Source organism: Amblyomma mixtum, chromosome 3 (assembly GCF_055824585.1).
Source record: "Amblyomma mixtum isolate Tamu chromosome 3, ASM5582458v1, whole genome shotgun sequence".
Taxonomy (NCBI): Eukaryota; Metazoa; Arthropoda; class Arachnida; order Ixodida; family Ixodidae; genus Amblyomma; species Amblyomma mixtum.
Genome location: NC_143014.1, coordinates 377,440,296 through 377,459,202, shown reverse-complemented (window position 1 = coordinate 377,459,202; position 18,907 = coordinate 377,440,296). Strand labels below are relative to the sequence as shown.

At 46.0% G+C, this 18,907-nt stretch overlaps 2 protein-coding genes and 1 pseudogene across 2 annotated transcripts in view; 2 read left to right on the top strand and 1 right to left on the bottom strand.

The window, feature by feature from the left end:
• Positions 1–2,259: 2,259 nt before the first annotated feature.
• On the bottom strand, positions 2,260–4,104 carry LOC149356872 (uncharacterized; annotated as a pseudogene).
• A 5,763-nt stretch (positions 4,105–9,867) lies between these two features.
• The window catches only part of LOC149356868 (organic cation transporter protein-like), a 90,358-nt gene continuing 81,318 nt past the window's right edge, over positions 9,868–18,907 (top strand). Inside the window, exons 1-2 of the mRNA XM_089576451.1 lie at positions 9,868–10,018; positions 11,952–12,120. Of these exons, the coding sequence (XP_089432577.1) occupies positions 9,868–10,018; positions 11,952–12,120 (320 nt within the window). The remainder of the gene's footprint in view (positions 10,019–11,951; positions 12,121–18,907) is intronic.
• LOC149356871 (uncharacterized) lies at positions 12,802–15,676 on the top strand. The gene is made up of 3 exons (XM_089575378.1): positions 12,802–12,811; positions 14,078–15,522; positions 15,665–15,676. Exons 1-3 carry the CDS (start codon positions 12,802–12,804, stop codon positions 15,674–15,676), a joined length of 1,467 nt encoding a protein of 488 aa, XP_089431504.1.

The following is an 18,907-nucleotide window of genomic DNA, read 5'->3' as shown; positions in this document are numbered from 1 at the left end:
AGCCGAGTCGTCACACTCGCTGAGTCTGATCACAAAGTCATCTTCCGGCGCTCCTTCTCAGTTGAAAACATCTCCGCGTCCAGGGCCGAAGTTGGAGAAGCCTGCGACTCTGCGTCGCTGGTTAGTTAAAAGGTCACGTGGCCTCTCGGCCAATAATCAGTTTAGGCCGCCGCGGTGGCTCAGTGGTTACGGTGTTCGGCTGCTGACCCGAAAGACGCGGGTTCGATCCCGGCTGCGGTGCTTGAATTTCTTTGGAGGAGAAATTCTAGAGGCCCGTGTGCTGTGCGATGTCAGTGCACGTTAAAGAACTCCAGGTGGTCGAAATTTCCGGAGCCCTCCACTACGGCGTCCCTCATATCCTGAGTCGCTTTGGGACGTTAAACCCCATAAACCAAACCAAACCAATAATCGATTTAATCTCCACCTACCACGGTAAGGAGGTTGCTCACAGTCCAATGGGGCAGTTGCCACCTGCCACGGTGGGCAGATTGTGATGACGTCAGTAGGTCACATGACCTCTCCCAACCAATAAGGGAAATTCAAGGGTAAAAACTCAGTGGTGTTGCCTTCTTGAAAACCTGGCTTTCGCTTCAAAAATTCAGTCCTGAACAGGAAGTGAACCCGGGACCACCATTATCTGCGGGGCAGTCGCTCTTCCAACGAAGCTAACCGTGGCTGTTGTTGATTGTATGGCGAGGCCGAATCGATCCACAACTCTAAGTGAAAACGATTCTAGTGGCGTATATGTTTATGGGAGTTTCCCCCCCCTCCCCCTCGGTAGAGCGTGTATGAAATTTGTGGAGCACATCTGTGAAGTTTATGATTGCAACATGGCCAGTTTTATGTCTGGAGATCGACCACTTAGCACAATGAGGCCTCGTGATCATGAGCATTTGAAAATCATTTTCTACTCCGCTCCGCTAACGATGGTATCAGAACAGTTGATTCGGTGTACCAACTGACTATACAATTGTATCATACATGCCTATATATTTGCGTTACAATACCGAGAAAAAAAGTACAACCTTGAAGGGCCAGAACATGAATGGGACAGATTGGAATCTGGCTTTAGTTGCAGCATTTTGGCAAATTCCAAATTATGTTTCTTTAGGGTAGTTGGCGTAAAAAAAATTCAGTGGGCACTTTGACTGTCTAAAGTGTGTAGAGGCGAAAGCGTTTACCGAACCACTTTGACTGCCTCTGAGGCACTGGTGAAGTCACCACTGGATGACGTCACACATAATTAAGTACTAATTACTGTAAGTAGCGACAAATTACTGATTAATGGCTAATTACTGATGAATTACTAACTACGAATTAGCTGCTAGCCAATGACGCCTAAGCTTCGCCTTCAAGGGTTGAACGCGACCGCTTGTTGCAGCGCTGCCAGGGAGTCCACGGAACCCCACCACCCGTTCGGCTCGATGCCTTCCCCTTTGAACGCAACACTTTAAGAGGGAAGGAAATGGCGCAGTAATTCTCTGTCATCTCGGTGGACACCGGAACCGCACCGTACAGGAAGGGAGGATGTGGGAGTGAAAGAAGAAAGAGCAAGAGGGGCCGTAATGAAGAAAATGAACATTGTATTTGAGGAAAGGAAATTATGCAGTAACTGTCTCGCGTATCTCGGTGGACACCCGTCAAAAGCATGACACCTCTGCTGATAAGCTTCTGCGGACAACCTTTTGTCGACAACGAGGAGACATTAAAGGCTTTCGCCTTAATGAGCCAATAATATTGTGTATTCGTCAAAACCGAATCCGCAAGGCACCGAAAGAGCTCTTTCACACATTTAGGTTTTGTTCGAGGTACAAATTATGTTTTTGTCTCCCATCTTAACTGTCTAATTCATACTTATACTCACGGAACTGAAGGCGACTCTTCGGAGCTATTCTCACTTGGAAAATATTTTCCAAAATTTAATTCATGCATTTTTTTCAACATCGGTAATTTTTCTTCCATTCAAGCGCCCACTTTGTGATGTCGAGTTCGTGCAACTAGAAAATGGGGCATAATTTTTTGTTGTGCGAATAACAACGAAATAAACTTATATGCCTCTTGGCCGCTGTGGCTGTATCCTTTGGTTGCTGTTGTCTCATGCAAATATAGCAGCGCATTGACCCATAACAGTATCCTCGTGAGGCATTACACTGCGGGGTGGAGACAAAGGTTGCAATGCAGCAACGTACAAAATTCGTACAAACGTGCGGTCTGAGATCTTATGTGGAACGTGTCAGAAATAAGTGGATCAAAATAAGTTCAACAACCAGCAAGTTCCACATAAACCTGCATGGTTCGCTGCGGGACCGCCTGTTCCACATAAAGAAAAACAAATATAAATGAAAAATTCTTTTTGCTCCACATAATTAAGCGTGATCCAGATAAAATCCTCCTTGTTCCAGTAAAACTGGTGAGCTGACTCATTTTATGTGGAACATAAGTGGAACAAGATTAAGAGTGTGTAATAGTAGCGTCTACCTTGGCGAGCTCAGCCGGGAATCCGGGGAAGTAACTTGGAACTGCAGAAACCTCGGCACCCGAGTCTACTTTGAACTGAGTTGTGTAGTTGTCGACTGTGATATCCACATGCTTGGCTTTAGCTGGCGTCTCGAGAGCATACATTTGGATAGCATTGAGTTTGGCCTGTCTCGGCTTCCTGGAGCGGCAAAGGTCAGCAAAATTACCTTTTACCGCAGCTGATGCAGATAGAGCTCTTTGCCGGGCACTCTGAGGGTGCGTGATATGCGCGGCCGCAGAAGAAACAGACCGGAGTGTCACGATAGCGTTCCGACTTGACGTCCATTGAGCGTGTTCTGTCGTCGACCGGCCGTCGCGAAAACTTCCGAGTCGCAGCATCAATATTGACTATGCTTTGCGAGGTGGCCTGTGCGAGTGAACGTTCCTTGTCCGCGTCCTCGGACTGACGCGCTTGCGTCCAAGCCTCTTTTAGAGTTAGCTTCGGGGAGCAGCAAAGCTCATCGGAGAGACGCGTGCCAAGCAATCCAACGACAAACCTGTCCCGGACCAAGCGTTCTTCCACCGCCGGTGACGGGTAGTTGCAACGTGTGAATAACTTGAACAGTTCGGCGTAAAATGCGTCGACACTCTCGCCAGGTTGTTGAACGCGCTTGTGAAAGCGAGACGACTCATAGAGCTCATGACAGGGATGCACGAAGTGCTCCGTGAAGCGTTTGACAACTGCGTCGTAGGAGGCTAACTGGGCAGCGTCGAGTGAAAAGGTGTCTAGCAGCGAGCGAGCTTCCTAGACCATACAGTACAGAAGCGTACGTACTTGCACGTCTTGCGGAGCGTTCCGTAGTCCGGAGACAGCGGCATAGTCCTCGAAGCGAGACTTCCATGAAGACCAACTTGCAGGGTTGCAGAAGAAGTCGAACGCGTCTGGCGGCTGCAGAGTGAGGCCTAGCCACTGGGCCTGCTGGCGCTTTCCGGGAGCACCTGTTCGCCGTTGGCGGTCATTGAGAGCTGCTTTTAAGACTGGTTTTTCACGCTGCTGTCACTTCTGACATCATGTTGCGTGGGCGTTCCCGTGCTGTCTTGCCGGGAGGCCGTGAGAAAGAGAGAGCCAGGCGACCACTCCGCTCCAGGACCAAACACAAAGTGGTTGGTTGGTTTGTTTATGGGGTTTAACGTCCCAAAGCGACTGAGGCTATGAGAGACGCCGTAGTGGAGGGCTCCGGAAATTTCGACCACCTGGGGTTCTTTAACGTGCACTGACATCGCACAGTACACAAACACAAAGTGATTTATTCCAAACCCCCTACCTGCGCTTCAGCTTCAGAGGGCGCCACTATTAAGTTCATAGGTGGCGACCACGACCCCAAGGTAGTTTCGTGGCTAACCAGTGACACTGAAGGTTTGCTAAAGCATGGAAAACCCCCGTCATCAATGTGATATGCTTGGACCAACTCTGTGTTTGATCCTTATGCTTGAAAATATAGGACTGAGGAGGGAGAATATAGGAATGTAGAATATAAGACTGAGGCATCAATCTAGCCACGTTTGCTGGATGTAATCGCCACGCTCAGGCAAGCACTTACTCAGTTTCCAGCCAGGGAATTCCAAGTTGGTAAACGATGGCATCATCCTATCTTGCATTCGCGCCGCTCCCAGCAAGCCATGCTTCCATCTGATCGAGGAAACTGTGAAAGGCGAAAATACCAGGCTTGATGACGGAGATTTCCAGAGATGCAGATCGGGAGATTATTCATTTATTTATTTATTCCGATACCCTCATGACCCACAGGGAATTACTGAGGGTAGTGGTACATAGATATAAAATGAAACAGTCACAAAAAGGAGGGTAACGCATACATAGACATGCCTGCAAAAAATGATACGCATGATCGCAAAAAGAAAACGAGCTGCAAGAAAATACATGATTCGAAAAAGCGAAACAAAAGAGTAATTAGGAGCACCAACACCAAAACGAATAAATTCACAAAAACAGTCGAAAAACGTTGCAAGTAAACACAAAGATAAGTAGTAGAATGTCACCATTTGTAGAAACATTCGTAGCAACTGGGTACGATGGCAGAAAGCTATAAATAAAATAGAGTGCATACGAAAAAAGGAAGAGCTAAATACACAATATTCAATACAAAGTGAACCAATTGAGGCTATGGTAAACCATAATGTAATGACAACACTGTCCTAAACTCATCAACGTCCTGTGCAGCTACAATATTTGGTGGTAGGTGGTTCCACTCCGACGATATTTTCGCAATAAAAGAATTTATGCAGGATGTTGTCCGGCAACGTGGAATGCCAACTTTCCGTGAGTGATCGATGTGGGATGAAAGATATGTTGGTGTTGTGATCAATGCATCTTTAAAAGTAGAGCTCATGTTGTAAATTTTAAAAGCAGACACAGACGTGACATTTTTCTGCGCAGAGCAAGAGGGGTTAACGACAAACTATTTTTGATTTTGGTGACACTGGAAGCGCGATCATAGCGGCGCACAATAAAACGCGCTGCTCTATTCTGCACAGCTTTTAGGGCGTTTATAAGTGTGTTGGTGAAAGGGTCCCATAGAGAGCGAGGGTATTCTAATTTTGAGCGCACAAGTGACTTATACAGAAGAAGCTTGACAGGGGCTGGTTGAAAGTAAAAATTGCGCTTTAGGTATCCAAGCATGCGATTAGCGGAAGCTATGATAGAGCTGGCGTGTGCTTTCCAAGTTAGATCTGATGTTAGAATGACGCCGAGATATTTATGATTCCACGGGTGTTAGCAAGGAAGTAGAAATAGTGTAGGCAACGGGTTTTGAATTTTCGCGACTGGAAAATCGCATTACTTTGCATTTAGTCGTATTAAGCGTCATTTGCCATTGTGAACACTAGATAGAGATAGTGGTTAGGTCTGCTTGAAGTAATTCAACTTCATTCATATTTTTTATTTCGCGGTAAACGACACAGTCGTCCGCAAAGAGTCCTACTGAAGATGTTACATTGTTAGGCAGGTCATTAATATATACAAGGAACAGCAAAGGACCTATGGCAGAATCTTGTGGGACGCCGGAGGTCACAGGAATGGATGACGAGTTAAAGCCATTAGCATGTACATACTGCAATCGGTTAGAAAAAGCTCTCAATCCATCTTAGCACGTTATGTTCAATATTAAGTTTATTTGGTTTGTAAAGAAGTAAGTTGTGCTACACTGTGTCAAATGCTTTGCGAAAGTATAAATAAATACAGTAAGCCTCGTTGCCATGATCAAGTATGAAGCTAATGTTGCTCGTAAGACTTATTAATTGCGTTTCGCAAGAGAAGTATTTTCCAAAACCATGTTGTGCACAGCTGAATAAAGGAGATGACTCAAGAAAGTTCGCTAGGCGAGACAGGATGACGTGCTCCATTATCTTGCAAGGAATGCTCGTTAATGATATTGGTCAATAGTTGAGTGCAAGGTGTTCGTCGCCTGATTTGACCTTACCCAATTTCCAGTCATCTGGGAGTTCACCGTCTTGTAGGGATTGCTGAAATAATTTTTGACAGTATTATGGCAGAATATACTTTAGTGTTTTTCAAAATTTTACTACTGACAATATCTGAAAGGATGGTTTCTAAAATTAAATCGGAGACCAATTGTGTTCTTCAGGAAAACGAAGTTTCTAAGCACCGGAACAGTGCCGTTATTCCTTATATCCACTCCATACCGCACCGCCTGAAAAAAATGGGGCGCACAATTTAAAGTCGACGCTGTGTTTTCTCCTCGCAGAAAAATTAATCAACGTGCTGAGGCGTGCAACGAAGGCGTTTGCCATTACTATGGAGTAGGGCCGGAGGTGTGTGTTCCACAATATACGCCGAAAGGAGGGTCGACTGCGTCAAAGGCAGTGTATACCGGATTCCCATTAATGAGGTGGATTATTTGTCGGTCACACAAGACAATGTCTGAACGACCACCTGAGAGAGCACAGTAATTCATTGGCTGAGGTAGCCGGTTCAATTTTAGCTCTACACATTTCCCAACCCGAACACACGTGCACCGCTTTGCTCCATCAGACGACAGTAATTCTCAAGCAGAAGGATCAAACAGTAAGAGAGTTAGTCGAAGCTTATCACATTGATAAGGAGGGTTCTGCATGCGTTAACAGACCGTCAGTGTCGCTTGCTAGCTGCGAAACTGCCTTCCTTGAGAGGGCACTTTCTGGAAAGCAAGATAGGAATCAGCAATGATGCAGTGTTGCTTTCTGTTGTTTTTTTTTGTTTTTATTGGGTGTTCTGGCGGGAAAAGTATAACTTTAGGTGTACTTAATAAATAACCAGTTGGAAGTCAGCACACGTGTTCCCATGCTTGTTTTGTCTTCGTCTTTTTTTGCGCTCTTTACAATTTACTTCATTTATATGCACTGCACTTGAAACATATCTTTGCAATATTCTTGGACGCTGCACGCCACCCATTCAAAAAGCATAGACGCCTAACTTTTGGGTGCGTGTTTTTTTCTTTGTTAGGATGCGGAAGGCATTAATATAGATGGATTACCACGCGGTATTCTCCAGGGCCCGCTGAATAATTTACAGTTGAATTTCTTCCTCATGCTGTTTCTATTTCAGTTTAAGCAGCCGAACAATGACTATGTCGTCAAAATGTGGTCACGCACCCCAAAACAGAGCAATTCAAAAGTTCGTGCAAATTATGGGAAACGCTAATTTACCAGGTTCCCTGTGCTCGTAACAGGATAAATCTGAATGTTGATTTCTGCGTGGACAAAATTATATATAAAAGCAACAATAAACATTACCTAATTGGAACAATATCCAGTTTTCTTCACTCTAAACGAAGTTTTCCGCTCAATTTCTACTCTCATAATAACCATAGCACGTTGGTTGAATGTGCCAGTGAGGGTGGGGCAGTGATCGCCCCTTACATTATTATTTTGCGCCCATTGATGACGTTTGTACAACAAATTAGAATTATCTTGGCTAATTGATTCTTGGTGTATACTTTGTGTATTCCTGTAGCTGTTGTGTGTGTAACTACCAAAGTAACATGTCTATAGTCGTCCACACACGTCTAGAGCACTGGGAGGCCGCTCTTGCTTGAGCACTGATGACAACCGCCGCTGTCTGGCCGGCAAAATGCCGCTTTTAAAGAGACAGATAGTTAAATACGATGGATTGGAGTGTGTATGCAAGATTAGATCAAGTTTAGAGCCCTTGACCACTGGCAAATGACACAAATGTACACCTTAGTGCTCCGTTCGAGCGCTCTAGATAGGTGTGTGTGGACGGCTGTACGTTTTAAGGCGTGTTGTTGAAATGTTTCTATTTTTTTGTGTTATAATATTGCCACGCGCCTAACGCGCCGCGCGGCCTCCGCGCTGAGTCGAAGACGACGACGAAGCGGCGGTGGGCTCTCGAGGCGCGCTTGTTCTGTTCGGTGTCCTGGAACCTGCTGCTGTAATTAAAAGAAGGCTCCCAGTCTTGGGTTCTTCCCGACGCCTATCTCCACGGCCCCTCTGGTCGTGACACTGGTGGAGGTGCGGCCGATGCTCCCTACTCCTGAGGACGACTCGACGCGCCCGACTCCTACGTGACATCTTAGCGCTTAGCCATACAGCTCATCGACCAACAACAGCGTATCATCCCCAAACCAATGGTCTAACGGAACGGCTCAACAAAACATTGGCGGACTTGATCTCGATGTACGTCGACGTTGAGCACAAAACCTGGGATGAGGTCTTGCCTTACGTAACCTTCGCATATAATACTGCGACGCAGGAAACCACCCAGTTCACCCCGTTCCGTCTCGTGTATGGCAGAGAGGTCCGTATGATGCTAGACGCCATGCTGCCGTACGGCGACGCAGAGCTCCCCCCTGAAGCAGGCCACTTCGTGGAACAAGCAGAGCAGGCCCGTCAGCTGGCCCGCTTGCACATCAAGGACCAGCAATCCGCCGATGCCCGACACTATAACCTTCGGCACAGGGACGTGCACTACGAGCCGGGCGACCACGTGTGGGTGTGGACACCCGTGCGCCGCAAGGGATTGTGCGAAAAGCTTTTAAATAGGTATTTTGGCCCGTACAGAGTCCTGCGCCGCCTGAACAGCGTCAACTATGAAGTTGTCCCCCATGGAACTGTGATCGCCGGCCCTCAGCGTCACCGGCCGGAAATCGTGCATGTAGTGCGCTTAAAGCCGTACTTTTCGCGTGACTGAGCGTTGTATGCACGCTTCGTTTCGTACCTTTCTTCCCTTACCCCACGTGTGTACTTGACTCTCCCCGCATGTCATCTAGCGCGCATTGTATAGTTCACCTCACCCCTATTTTTATTCTTTTTTTTGCTCATCCTCCTCTCCCTGTACATATCCCATTCCACATCGAGACGATGTTTGCTTTCGCGGGGGGGGGGGGGGGGGGGAATAATGCCACGCGCCTAACGCGCCGCGCGGCCTCCGCGCTGAGTCGAAGACGACGACGAAGCGGCGGTGGGCTCTCGAGGCGCGCTTGTTCTGTTCGGTGTCCTGGAACCTGCTGCTGTAATTAAAAGAAGGCTCCCAGTCTTGGGTTCTTCCCGACGCCTATCTCCACGGCCCCTCTGGTCGTGACAATATCATTCGAATGCTCCGCCAAACTGTGTTATGGTGCCCAGGCTTCGTCAGGCTTCCCTTCCTTCAGGCTTGGCTGCCTCTTCCTCTGTAAACAAAAATGAACAAAAGAAAGATTCGTCTCTTAGGCAGCAGTGGTGAGCGTCGATTTTGTACGTCGCTTTCCCACCCTAGCTCGCAATGCCCTCCTTGCTGACGCGAAGTCACTCCATTCAGGTCTTCCTGTGAACACGAAATCGCTTGGGGTCAGCTTTTTCAGCCCAGCGCCTGTCCTGACTCGCTTCTGTCGTTTTCATATCATCACCATTATCACCATCAGCCTAACAGCAGCCGCGGTGACTCACTGGTTGTGGTTCTAGGCTGCTGAAACCAGAAGACGCGAGTTCGATGCCGACTGCACGATCGCATTTCGATGGAGGCGAAATGCTAGAGGCTCGTGTACTGCACGATCTCAGTGCACGTTAATGATCCCCAGGCGGTCGAAATTACCGGAGCCCTTTACTATGGCGTTCTTCGTGGCTTGAATTGCTTCAGGACAAATCCCATGACCCAAACCAAGCCTAACTACACCCCCCGAAGGACCAACCCTCTCTCCATGACCTCTAATAAAATTAACCCTGCCCTCCATCAGCTGCGGGACCTTATTTTCGAGGATTTCCTAACCGCATCCGGCCGCCTTACACTCTTCTACCTAATGTAAGCGTAGCTATAACCTGAAATATTGCTTTGTTCATGTGTCGGTTGTATTACCGACACCCTATTGCAAGCAATGCTACGTTTCGCTTGTTGCAGGTATGGCCGCAGGCAGTCTCGTGTTTTCAATGCCGCTGCCCATTATTGCCGGCCTGCTGACGGCTCTTGCGCCCACCTTCTGGCTGTACAACCTGGGGCGCCTCATCGCCTCCATCGGCATTGGAGGCATCCAGAATGCCACTTTCACGATGGGTACGTGCGGGGGAGTGAAGAGTGCTTGTCAATGATCGCTCCGCAGCAGCGCTTCAGATTCAGCGCCATAATTTTGCAGGCAATAGTAAATGTGTTTTATGAGTACCCTTCATAACAAAAGTGGCTGTGGCTCTACTCGCTGCTTCTGACGACATCGCCCATGTGATCTACGTGAAATTGGCGACAAAAGTGACCGAAGATGCGCGACCACCAGCCGAATATACTGGCGCATCACCTGGGCACCCGAATTTCAGAGATCGCGACTATGCATGGCGAGTCCATACAGCGCGCCTGCGGTGGGGCTCATCTAGAAGCGTGTACTATGTTTACCTTGGGCTTGGTGCGAATAGTGACCGTCATAATGAGTCGGCAGGCTAGCGGGCCTCTCAGCGTGTGTAGGTAATCCCATAACGCGTCACCAAGAGTACCTCATCTCAGGAACAATATTTCCTTCTTTAGATTTCAATAGCAGTGCGCCGCCGCATGCTGCCCAAATATGATTCGCGTATCGAACATCTCCGGAGACATTTTTGGTCGAATGCCGGATTGGGCACGAATGAACACGCCATGTGTAGTCATGATAGCAGAGTGCCTTGCAATGCAGCTATACATTTTTGCGCCTTTACTGCCCTGCTTTGAACAGAAGATCACTGCGTTACATATAGCTGCTAGATCCATTGAATCATACATACCCATTTTTCTTAAAACACATTTTGCGGAAAACATACTAAATATTTGAAATAAAACTGGTAACCTATGCTCATATTGGAATTGTGCATGGTCAGCTTTCATTTTTTGCTTTATACCTACAGAGTCAAAAAGTGTACCATTTCAGGCATAGCAGTTTTCGAACAGCTTTGTTGAGAACTAATTATGGTGCTGAGAACCTTGCTTACTAAATAATATATTTACTAAAGAAACTCCCCCGCATTACTAAACTTGCACATAAGCCTAATGGCCGTCATGACTTTAATATGAATGCAAAAACCTTCCTCTCTTCATGTCCCTTATTTGCACTTTCTGCATTTGGTGCTGTACAAATATGTATTACCATTTTGCTTGCGTGCTGTTGTTATTGCCTCTTCTTCTTCCTTTTTTTTCTTTTAACAACGTAATAGTATACAATGCTTTTGTCTTATTCCCTGCTTGATGTATCATTGTTTACTTTTGTATAAATTGTATATGTCGTATTGCAAATTGTATTCTTACGTCATCCTACTGAGTAATGCGTGGGTGGCGGGGCTTGGTCAGGCAAAAGTGATCTGCCTTTTGTCCCGTCGCCTCGGACATAGTACCCCTTAAAATATCAACCAATTAATCAACCGATCAATCATTCAATCTTCAGCTGAATCCCTATCAGTACAACGCCCGCAGTTTTAATGTCGCTGCATATTGCCTCATGCGGTGTAGAATCAGTTTACTGAGCAGCGCTGTTTGCTAATCGCTCATCGACTTCAGTGCCATAATTTTGCAGTAAGTACTCAAACTATTCGATGATTACCGTTGCTTTCAACTTTGGCTAAGATCTCTCTGCAGAGGCTAACATAGCGGGGGCGATGGCTGGAGAGCGAAAAGATGTCGACGAATTAAATGTTTGCGGGTTGAGAGCACAAGTGTAGGTGTGAATTCGCAACCGCCCTTGGTGCGAGGCAAATAGGCTGAACAGTAGAACGACAAGGCAAATCGCGTTCATCTTGATCGGTGCCTGCAGAGAGCGAACGATTTTCCTGGTGTCTGCTAGCGCCTCAATACAAGCACGAACTCTTGAGCTTTTTCAGGGCAGCGCCGCCGAACGCGAAGGCCAGCCGAAAGCGAGAATAGTTGGTCTAGGGGTTGCCTTTCAGAAAGGTTTTTTTTTCATTTTAATCAGACAACTTTGTTTTGTCTACCGAGTAGTTCATGCAGAAGTTCCTCTTTTTCTGTTTTTTTTAAGTGATCGAGGTCCTGTCTACCCGGCACCGACCTCTAGGGGTGCTGGTCGCCAGCGGTGGTTGGACTACGGGACTCGTAACCCTGACCGGCATTGCGTGGCTGATGAGAGACTGGCAGCAAGTGCAGATAGTCATATCACTCGGCTACCTAATCAACGTCCTCATCTGGCTGTGAGACTGGAACACTTCTACCATTTTCTTTCATTTTCATTCATGGCATGGGGTGTTCGATACTGCACATAGCACTAACGAAAATATGCCGACCTAGTGATTCTTAAACCGATACAGTCTGCGTCCGCATTTTCAAAAAACTAGCTCGCCTTAAAATAGCTTATCATAACTTTTCTTTCTTTACTCTGTTGCGCACACCTAAAAAGTTCGTTCTGCTGAAAATATTAAAACCATTTCGAAGTTCCCTCTAATTTGGGGTTTTTTCATGCACGGATAAAACAGAAGACGCCACAACTGGGCTAACTTCAACTTGTTCTCCTGTTCAGCGCCAAGTGCCGCTGATTCGCGCTATACCAACTGCCCATCTTTTGTTCAATTATGGATGAAGTTTCGACAAAAAATTTGATCTCAGCCCGCTCCTATTAGGCAGCGGTTTCTCACAGAAATTAGCGGTGCCACTGTGAGGTCGCTGCGTAAAGAAAAAAAAAATGTACACCGGCAGTCACACGATATGATGCGAGAAATCTGCGTGAGCAGTATTGGCTTTACTTTTGACTTTTACATTGGCCGCCTTCTCATTGCGCCTTTTAAATAGATCTCGCCATCGCTTTTTCGTTCAGCTGCTCCGATGGCTTCTGCTGGGTGAATGCTTGTGTGAGCTGGATGTTGGTGGTTGGGTGGATGCCCAAAAGTGCGTTCACCCACCAGAGGGTGCATCGGAGGCTCGGGCCCCCAGGGTGCATCGGCCGTCGCGGTGGCTCAGCGGTTACGGCGCTCGGCTGCTGACCCAAAAGACGCGGGTTCGATCCCGGCCGCGGCGGCTAGAATTTCTTTGGAGGAGAAATTCTAGAGGCCCGTGTACTGTGCGATGTCAGTGCACGTTAAAGAACCCCAGGTGGTCGAAATTTCCAGAGCCCTCCACTACGGCGTCCTCACAGCCTGAGTCGCTTTGGGACGTTAAACCCCATAAAACAACCAACCAGGGTGCATCAGGCCCCCAGGGCGCCCGGACGGTGCCTTAATCCGCTGCGATCTGCTGCATGCCCTGGAGGGTGCAGGTTTCCCACGCACGTGCCGACAGCGACTTTATCGCTGCAAGACGAACTCACTGATGACGCAGTAAAAGTGGGAGCAAATGTACACCTGCTAGCTAAACTTTCAACGACGAATTGCCCTTGGCAATTCCCGTTGCCACGACCAGACGCTTTAAACTCTTGTTTTTAGTAAAAACTTATTCGTTAGTGATATATCGCAAGTTAGCGACAGTGAGTATTCGCACCACATTTGATCTGTGCGAGGAAATATACCAACAATAATGAAAATATACGAAAGTCATTGAGATGACCTGAAACACGGGTTCGATCGCGGTCGCGGCGTTCGAACTGCCATGCAGGCGAAACTCTAGGGGCCCGTGTACTGTGCCATGTTAACGCGCATTAAAGAGCCCCAAGTGGTTGAAGCTTCCGGAGCCATTCTCTACGATGTCCTTCATAGCCTGAGTCGATTTGGAGTGTTAAACTCACATAAAAAAAATAACTGGTCTGGATAAAATGGGCGTTTATTCTGACATATAATCTATACGGCGCAATCGTTACGAGTCCATTTGGTGAAAGGCGCGTGCACTACAGAGATTTCCGCGGGTAGAAATGAAATATGTGGTTTCATTAAATCAGGAACAACTGTTTAAACAATTTTCGTAGTAGGTCTTGCGTGTACAACTAGCCCTAGTTAAACAATTCTGACTAAGTTCCCAATGTTGTGAAATAGCGTCAAAAAAGGACATTCTATTCCTGTTGCACTATACAAGGTGTTTCACCTAAGATTTTCGAAATTTTTAACAGCAGGCTTTTTCAGTTAGAACAGCGCTTTTTTTGGGCACAGCATTGTCGTCAGTGTTGTACATTAGAATACAGCTAAGACGTGCTAACTCTCAGGTTGGTGGACTAATATTGAATAGTTAATAGCGAATATTGGAGGCATGTTCGCCTGTTGGTGGACTGGCTACAACTTGTGTGCTTCAGTTGGAAGGGTACGGGACCTGCTGGCTTCAGGCTACTGATGGACTACAAGAGGCTGGCTGAGGCAAGCACCGAATTCCTTTGGAACAAAACTAGGCTGAGCCTACCTACAGCGCCCAAAAAGCAGGTTGGTGTGGTTCCTGTTGTTGCTCTTGGAGGGGCTGTGATCACACCCGAAGTAGAAAAGGTTCTGAGTAGGGGTCCGAAGTTTTGCCTTGAAGTGCCGCTCAAGAAGCACGAGCTTCTCGCTTCGGCTCACAAGATAGCAGAGAAGGTGCAGGGTGAAGAGAAAGGACACTGTTTATTGGAAGGCATTGACTCTGTGCGGAATGGTTACGAAGAGAAAAAGGACGGCACTTGCCTGTTGAGGAGAGTAGCCGGTTGCCTTAATGACTCCGGACTTGCTTTAATGCAGGCTGATAAGGAAGGCGGCTTTGTGGTCTTGCCTGAGAAGCTATTTGGTGAGAAGGCCTCATTAGCTTTAAAGAAAAACTTCCGTCCTTCGACTCAAAAGCCAAACGAAGCCAAGGCCAAGGCGGTAGCCCTTCTCAGGAACTTGAAACTTGAACGCCTGAAGAATGAAGTCGACAAGAACAAGGCCCATGTTCTCACGGTATTCTTCAGTGCAAAGAGCCACAAACCGGAGTGTCCTTTTCGAGCCATCGTGACGGAAAGAGGTACTTGGCAAGTAATTGTCAGCAGGTACCTGCAGCGACACTTAAAGAGCCTGACACCTGAAGATCCGTACAAGATCAGTAGCTCTGATAGCCTGGTGAAAATGTTTAGTGAGAACTCGTCAAGTATCAACTCAGGTTTCTCAATAGACATTGAAGAACTGTTCTATTCAGTGCCCCACGACAAGTTGTTCCTGGCGGTCCGCAACTGCATCGAACGTTCGGGAGTGGTGTCCTTCCAGAATACTTGCGGCATTTCAATCGATGGTTTTCTTGAATTGCTGAAACTCTATCTTTCTTCTACCATTGTAACTTTTAAGGACAAGTTTTATGTACAACGGCGAGGTATTTGTATAGGTTCGAGCGTGGCGCCTATTTTAACTGAGATATTTTTAGCTCAAATTGACACTGAACTTTCGTGCGTTCTCACTGATGACCGGATCACACATGTGGTCAGATACGTTGACGATTTCCTAATCCTTTTGAATATTAACCCTGACGATAGCCTACAAATGTTCGTGAATGAAATTTTAGCGACCTTCAAATCTACAGCCACTAATCTGAATTTTACTTTTGAGCTCCCGGAAAGCTCTTGTTTACAGTTTTTAGACTTAAAATTGTTTTTTCATACAGGGGGCCATCTATGCTGGGCCTATTTACCAAGATCTAAGAAGGCTCTTCTACCTTATGATTCCTGCCACTCAAAGCTCGTAAAAAGGGGAATCGCAACCTCATGTTTAAGATCTTCGCTTGTCAAGTCATGTCCACACATGGTGAAATGTAGTTTTTCCAGTCAAGTAGACCGGCTTTACTCTGCGGGTTTTCCTCCTCCTCTTCTGAAAGCTGTTGCAGAATCTTTGCTGAAACCCCTACGGTTGAAGCAAAACCAACAAGAACTCAATGAAAGCGAGAGGAAGAAGTTTGAAGTCCTTCCTTATGTGCACAAGACTTCGCACGGTTTGAAGAAGGTGGGAGGGAAATTTGGTGTTAACGTGTTCTTTTCCGCCCCATGTAAACTGTCTCGTTTATGCCGCTTAACTAACAATAACCTGCAAAAGAAAGTAGGGTGCGGAGTCAACCACAGACCTAAGTTTGTAGCCTGTAAGATGGGAGTTATCTACGAGATCCCATTCAGCTGTGGTTCCGTATATGTAGGGCAGACGGGGCGCTGCATTAATAAACGCCTTCAGGAGCATAATAACTCTTTGAGCCAGCACGGTGGGCAGCATTTAGCAAGGCACTGCCAGTCTTGTAAGATCAATGACAAGAATAAACAAGTATTTTGTACGCCGCTTTTCAAGCAAACAAAGATTATAGGCTGCGCGAAGGACAAGAAGGCACGCGAGATCTTTGAAGCCTGGCAAATTGCTAGATACGGTGCGGAAAAATGTGTTAGCGAGGCATCAATTCACTTGTATAAGAAGGAACTTGACTTTTTAGGTTGATAAGATTGTGTACTTTTGCTTTGGGCGTTAAGTTTGGTTGCGCATGCGTTGCTTTTGAAGGAAGGTTGTTTTCGACCAATAAATCAGTTGTTAGTCTACGCTCGTCCTGTCTGCTTCTTTTCTGTGTCCTGTTTCCTGCGTAGTTTTGTGTCTTCAGTATGCATTACCAATTAGCCTCTCATCACACACTTCTTGAATAGTTAACCTTTTAACTGTTACAGATAGGCTCCTTTTTTTGAAAGGCGTATACGTGCCGCAATTAATATACATTCCAATTTGTTTACAATTTCGAAAACGCGGTTACCCTCGGTGCTGTGGCGCAACAAATTCTGTCTGTTCAGACGACCCTATTGAAAAAACTCTGCGTGAGTTTGCACGAGAAGAGTGATTTTTGTACGATCACGTTCATTTTGCACACGAATTCGCAGAAATTGTGCGTTACCTGTACGCATTCTGTGCGTCCTGTGTGTACATATGCGCGTACTGTGAGCTGATAGACATTCACGCACACTCTTTGCGTGTAAAAAATCGTGGACTCTCGTGGAGAACTCTCTGTACGTGGACGTCTGCGTGCTAAGAGGGGCTTGCCGAAGCTGTGCGTGCTTATGTGCATACTGAGCAAGCTCAGTGAGGCTGCGTGTGGCCATGTGTGCGTTTGCTTGCTTAGTAGCAACTTGTCGAGACTGTAAAGGCCCATTTAGGGTGAAAGCAAACAAAGTTCGAGCATTCAGTTAATGATTACTTCTCAATAATGAGCAATAAGCTCACGTTTTGCTGTTTTATAATTTTCGTCTTGGCGTAAGTACCCATTAATCATTTTCAACTTCAGCAAACAAATAACCAAAAAATTATCTTTTAGTGCAAAATGGTTCCCTTCGATACTGCAGGGACCTGTACATGACAACATGCACACTGAGCAAGAACTTGTCAACATTGCAAGTTCATTGTAAAATAATGTAAAAAACAAGCTGCTAATGACTCTTACAGCATCCTTCAGTTCTTCCTTTAACCAATTCTGAAAGTTACAGATATCTTATAGATGCATGATGAAAGCCATCCGGAGCACTTATGTTGTTGCCCGTCATGCAGACAGCCATATTTCGAAATCAGAAGCAACACAACCATTTGTTGCTTGCACTCGAAAGGAGTCAATCAATGGAATAACTCTGAAAGGGCAACAGTGTTTGTTAGGTGCAACAAACAAGCTTGGGGATATAATCAGGTTCAATCAAACATGACGTGCAGAAAGCGAATTGTGAGCTGTAACAGGAATGTTACGAGGCAATTTCCAAAACCATTTCCAAACCAATTTCCAAAGTCATTAGCATAAATTTACATACACGTAAAAAGGCCATGTAAGCCTACACGAAAAGACAGTTTTGAATTCACAGTTGGTGTCAAAAGTTCAGAAATTAGTGCCCTCTCTCAATTTCAGTGACAAATCACAGATCGATTAATTAATTCCCAGTATGGCTCCAGAACAAATCCAATGAATCTCAAATGTGCGAAGTATATATACCACACATGTTGCCTGATTAGCACCAGCATTGCATGATGCATGACGAAGTATCACACTCTTCATTCTTCTTCAATCTGTTTTGAAATTTGCACTACCACAAAGACCATCTGGATGGACTATGATTCCATCATATTGCTGAGAGTCACATTCGGAAACCAAGAGCAACACAACAGTGTGCTGCACATGAGTGGATATAATGCACTGGGACAACTGTGCACAGTAAGGAACGCTTGTAAGGCGTCGGGTATTTGCTTGGGGAATGTAATCGAGTTCAGTCATGTTTCATGTGTAGAAAGGAAGATAAAAGTTGTAGCAGAACTATGAAATCCAACATACAATACTGAACTTCCCCAGGTGATCTACACACACATAAAAAGCACGAAAGGATAAGCTCAGCGGTACTGTTAAGTTTGATGCCCTTTGAGGTTTGACTTGCGCGTCTGTATGCAACCATTAGATACCATCTTGAAGTTACCAGAATGCCCAAAACAACTTTGTTGAACTGTTCTACTCTAAACTGAAATACTTTTCCTTAAAACATTTTTTTTTGCGACATGCTGTGTAGCTAATTATAAAATAAAGAAAAGAAGCTGATAAAATTTTCTCATCTCAAACATACTGATAAGTACACAAATCTGAGTGCTTTCAAGAGAGGTGACGCACCCGGTATTCAGTGTCCAGAAGCATACATAATGCTGCAGAATCCTATAGCAAGAAAATTTCTTTTAGCTGACAGATGGCTATGTCTGGTTACAAAGTCAATACCAAGTAAGGCGCATATCCTAACCTGCAATTACATGAAGCTGCACGTGCTTCATAGGCTGTAACTCCGCCAATAACTGCTACATATTTCCCACCTCTAGCACGAGTGCGGAATCAATATACAGCATGGAAACAGCAGTTTTGTTGCTTTAGCTTCTTTACTATGCTGTTTAGGCAAGAGACGAGTTGAAATATTTGCATGGGCAGTTCTCGATTGAAGTAACGTAAAAAACATCCGCACTCCTTTCTGCTGAAGCGACTGGTGGACCACTTTTGCATGTCGCATCTCGTATGACTTGCTAAGGGTCCAGACTGACACACGCACTTCGTCAAACCTTCACAGAAAACACTCTTCGCTTTTGCTATAAG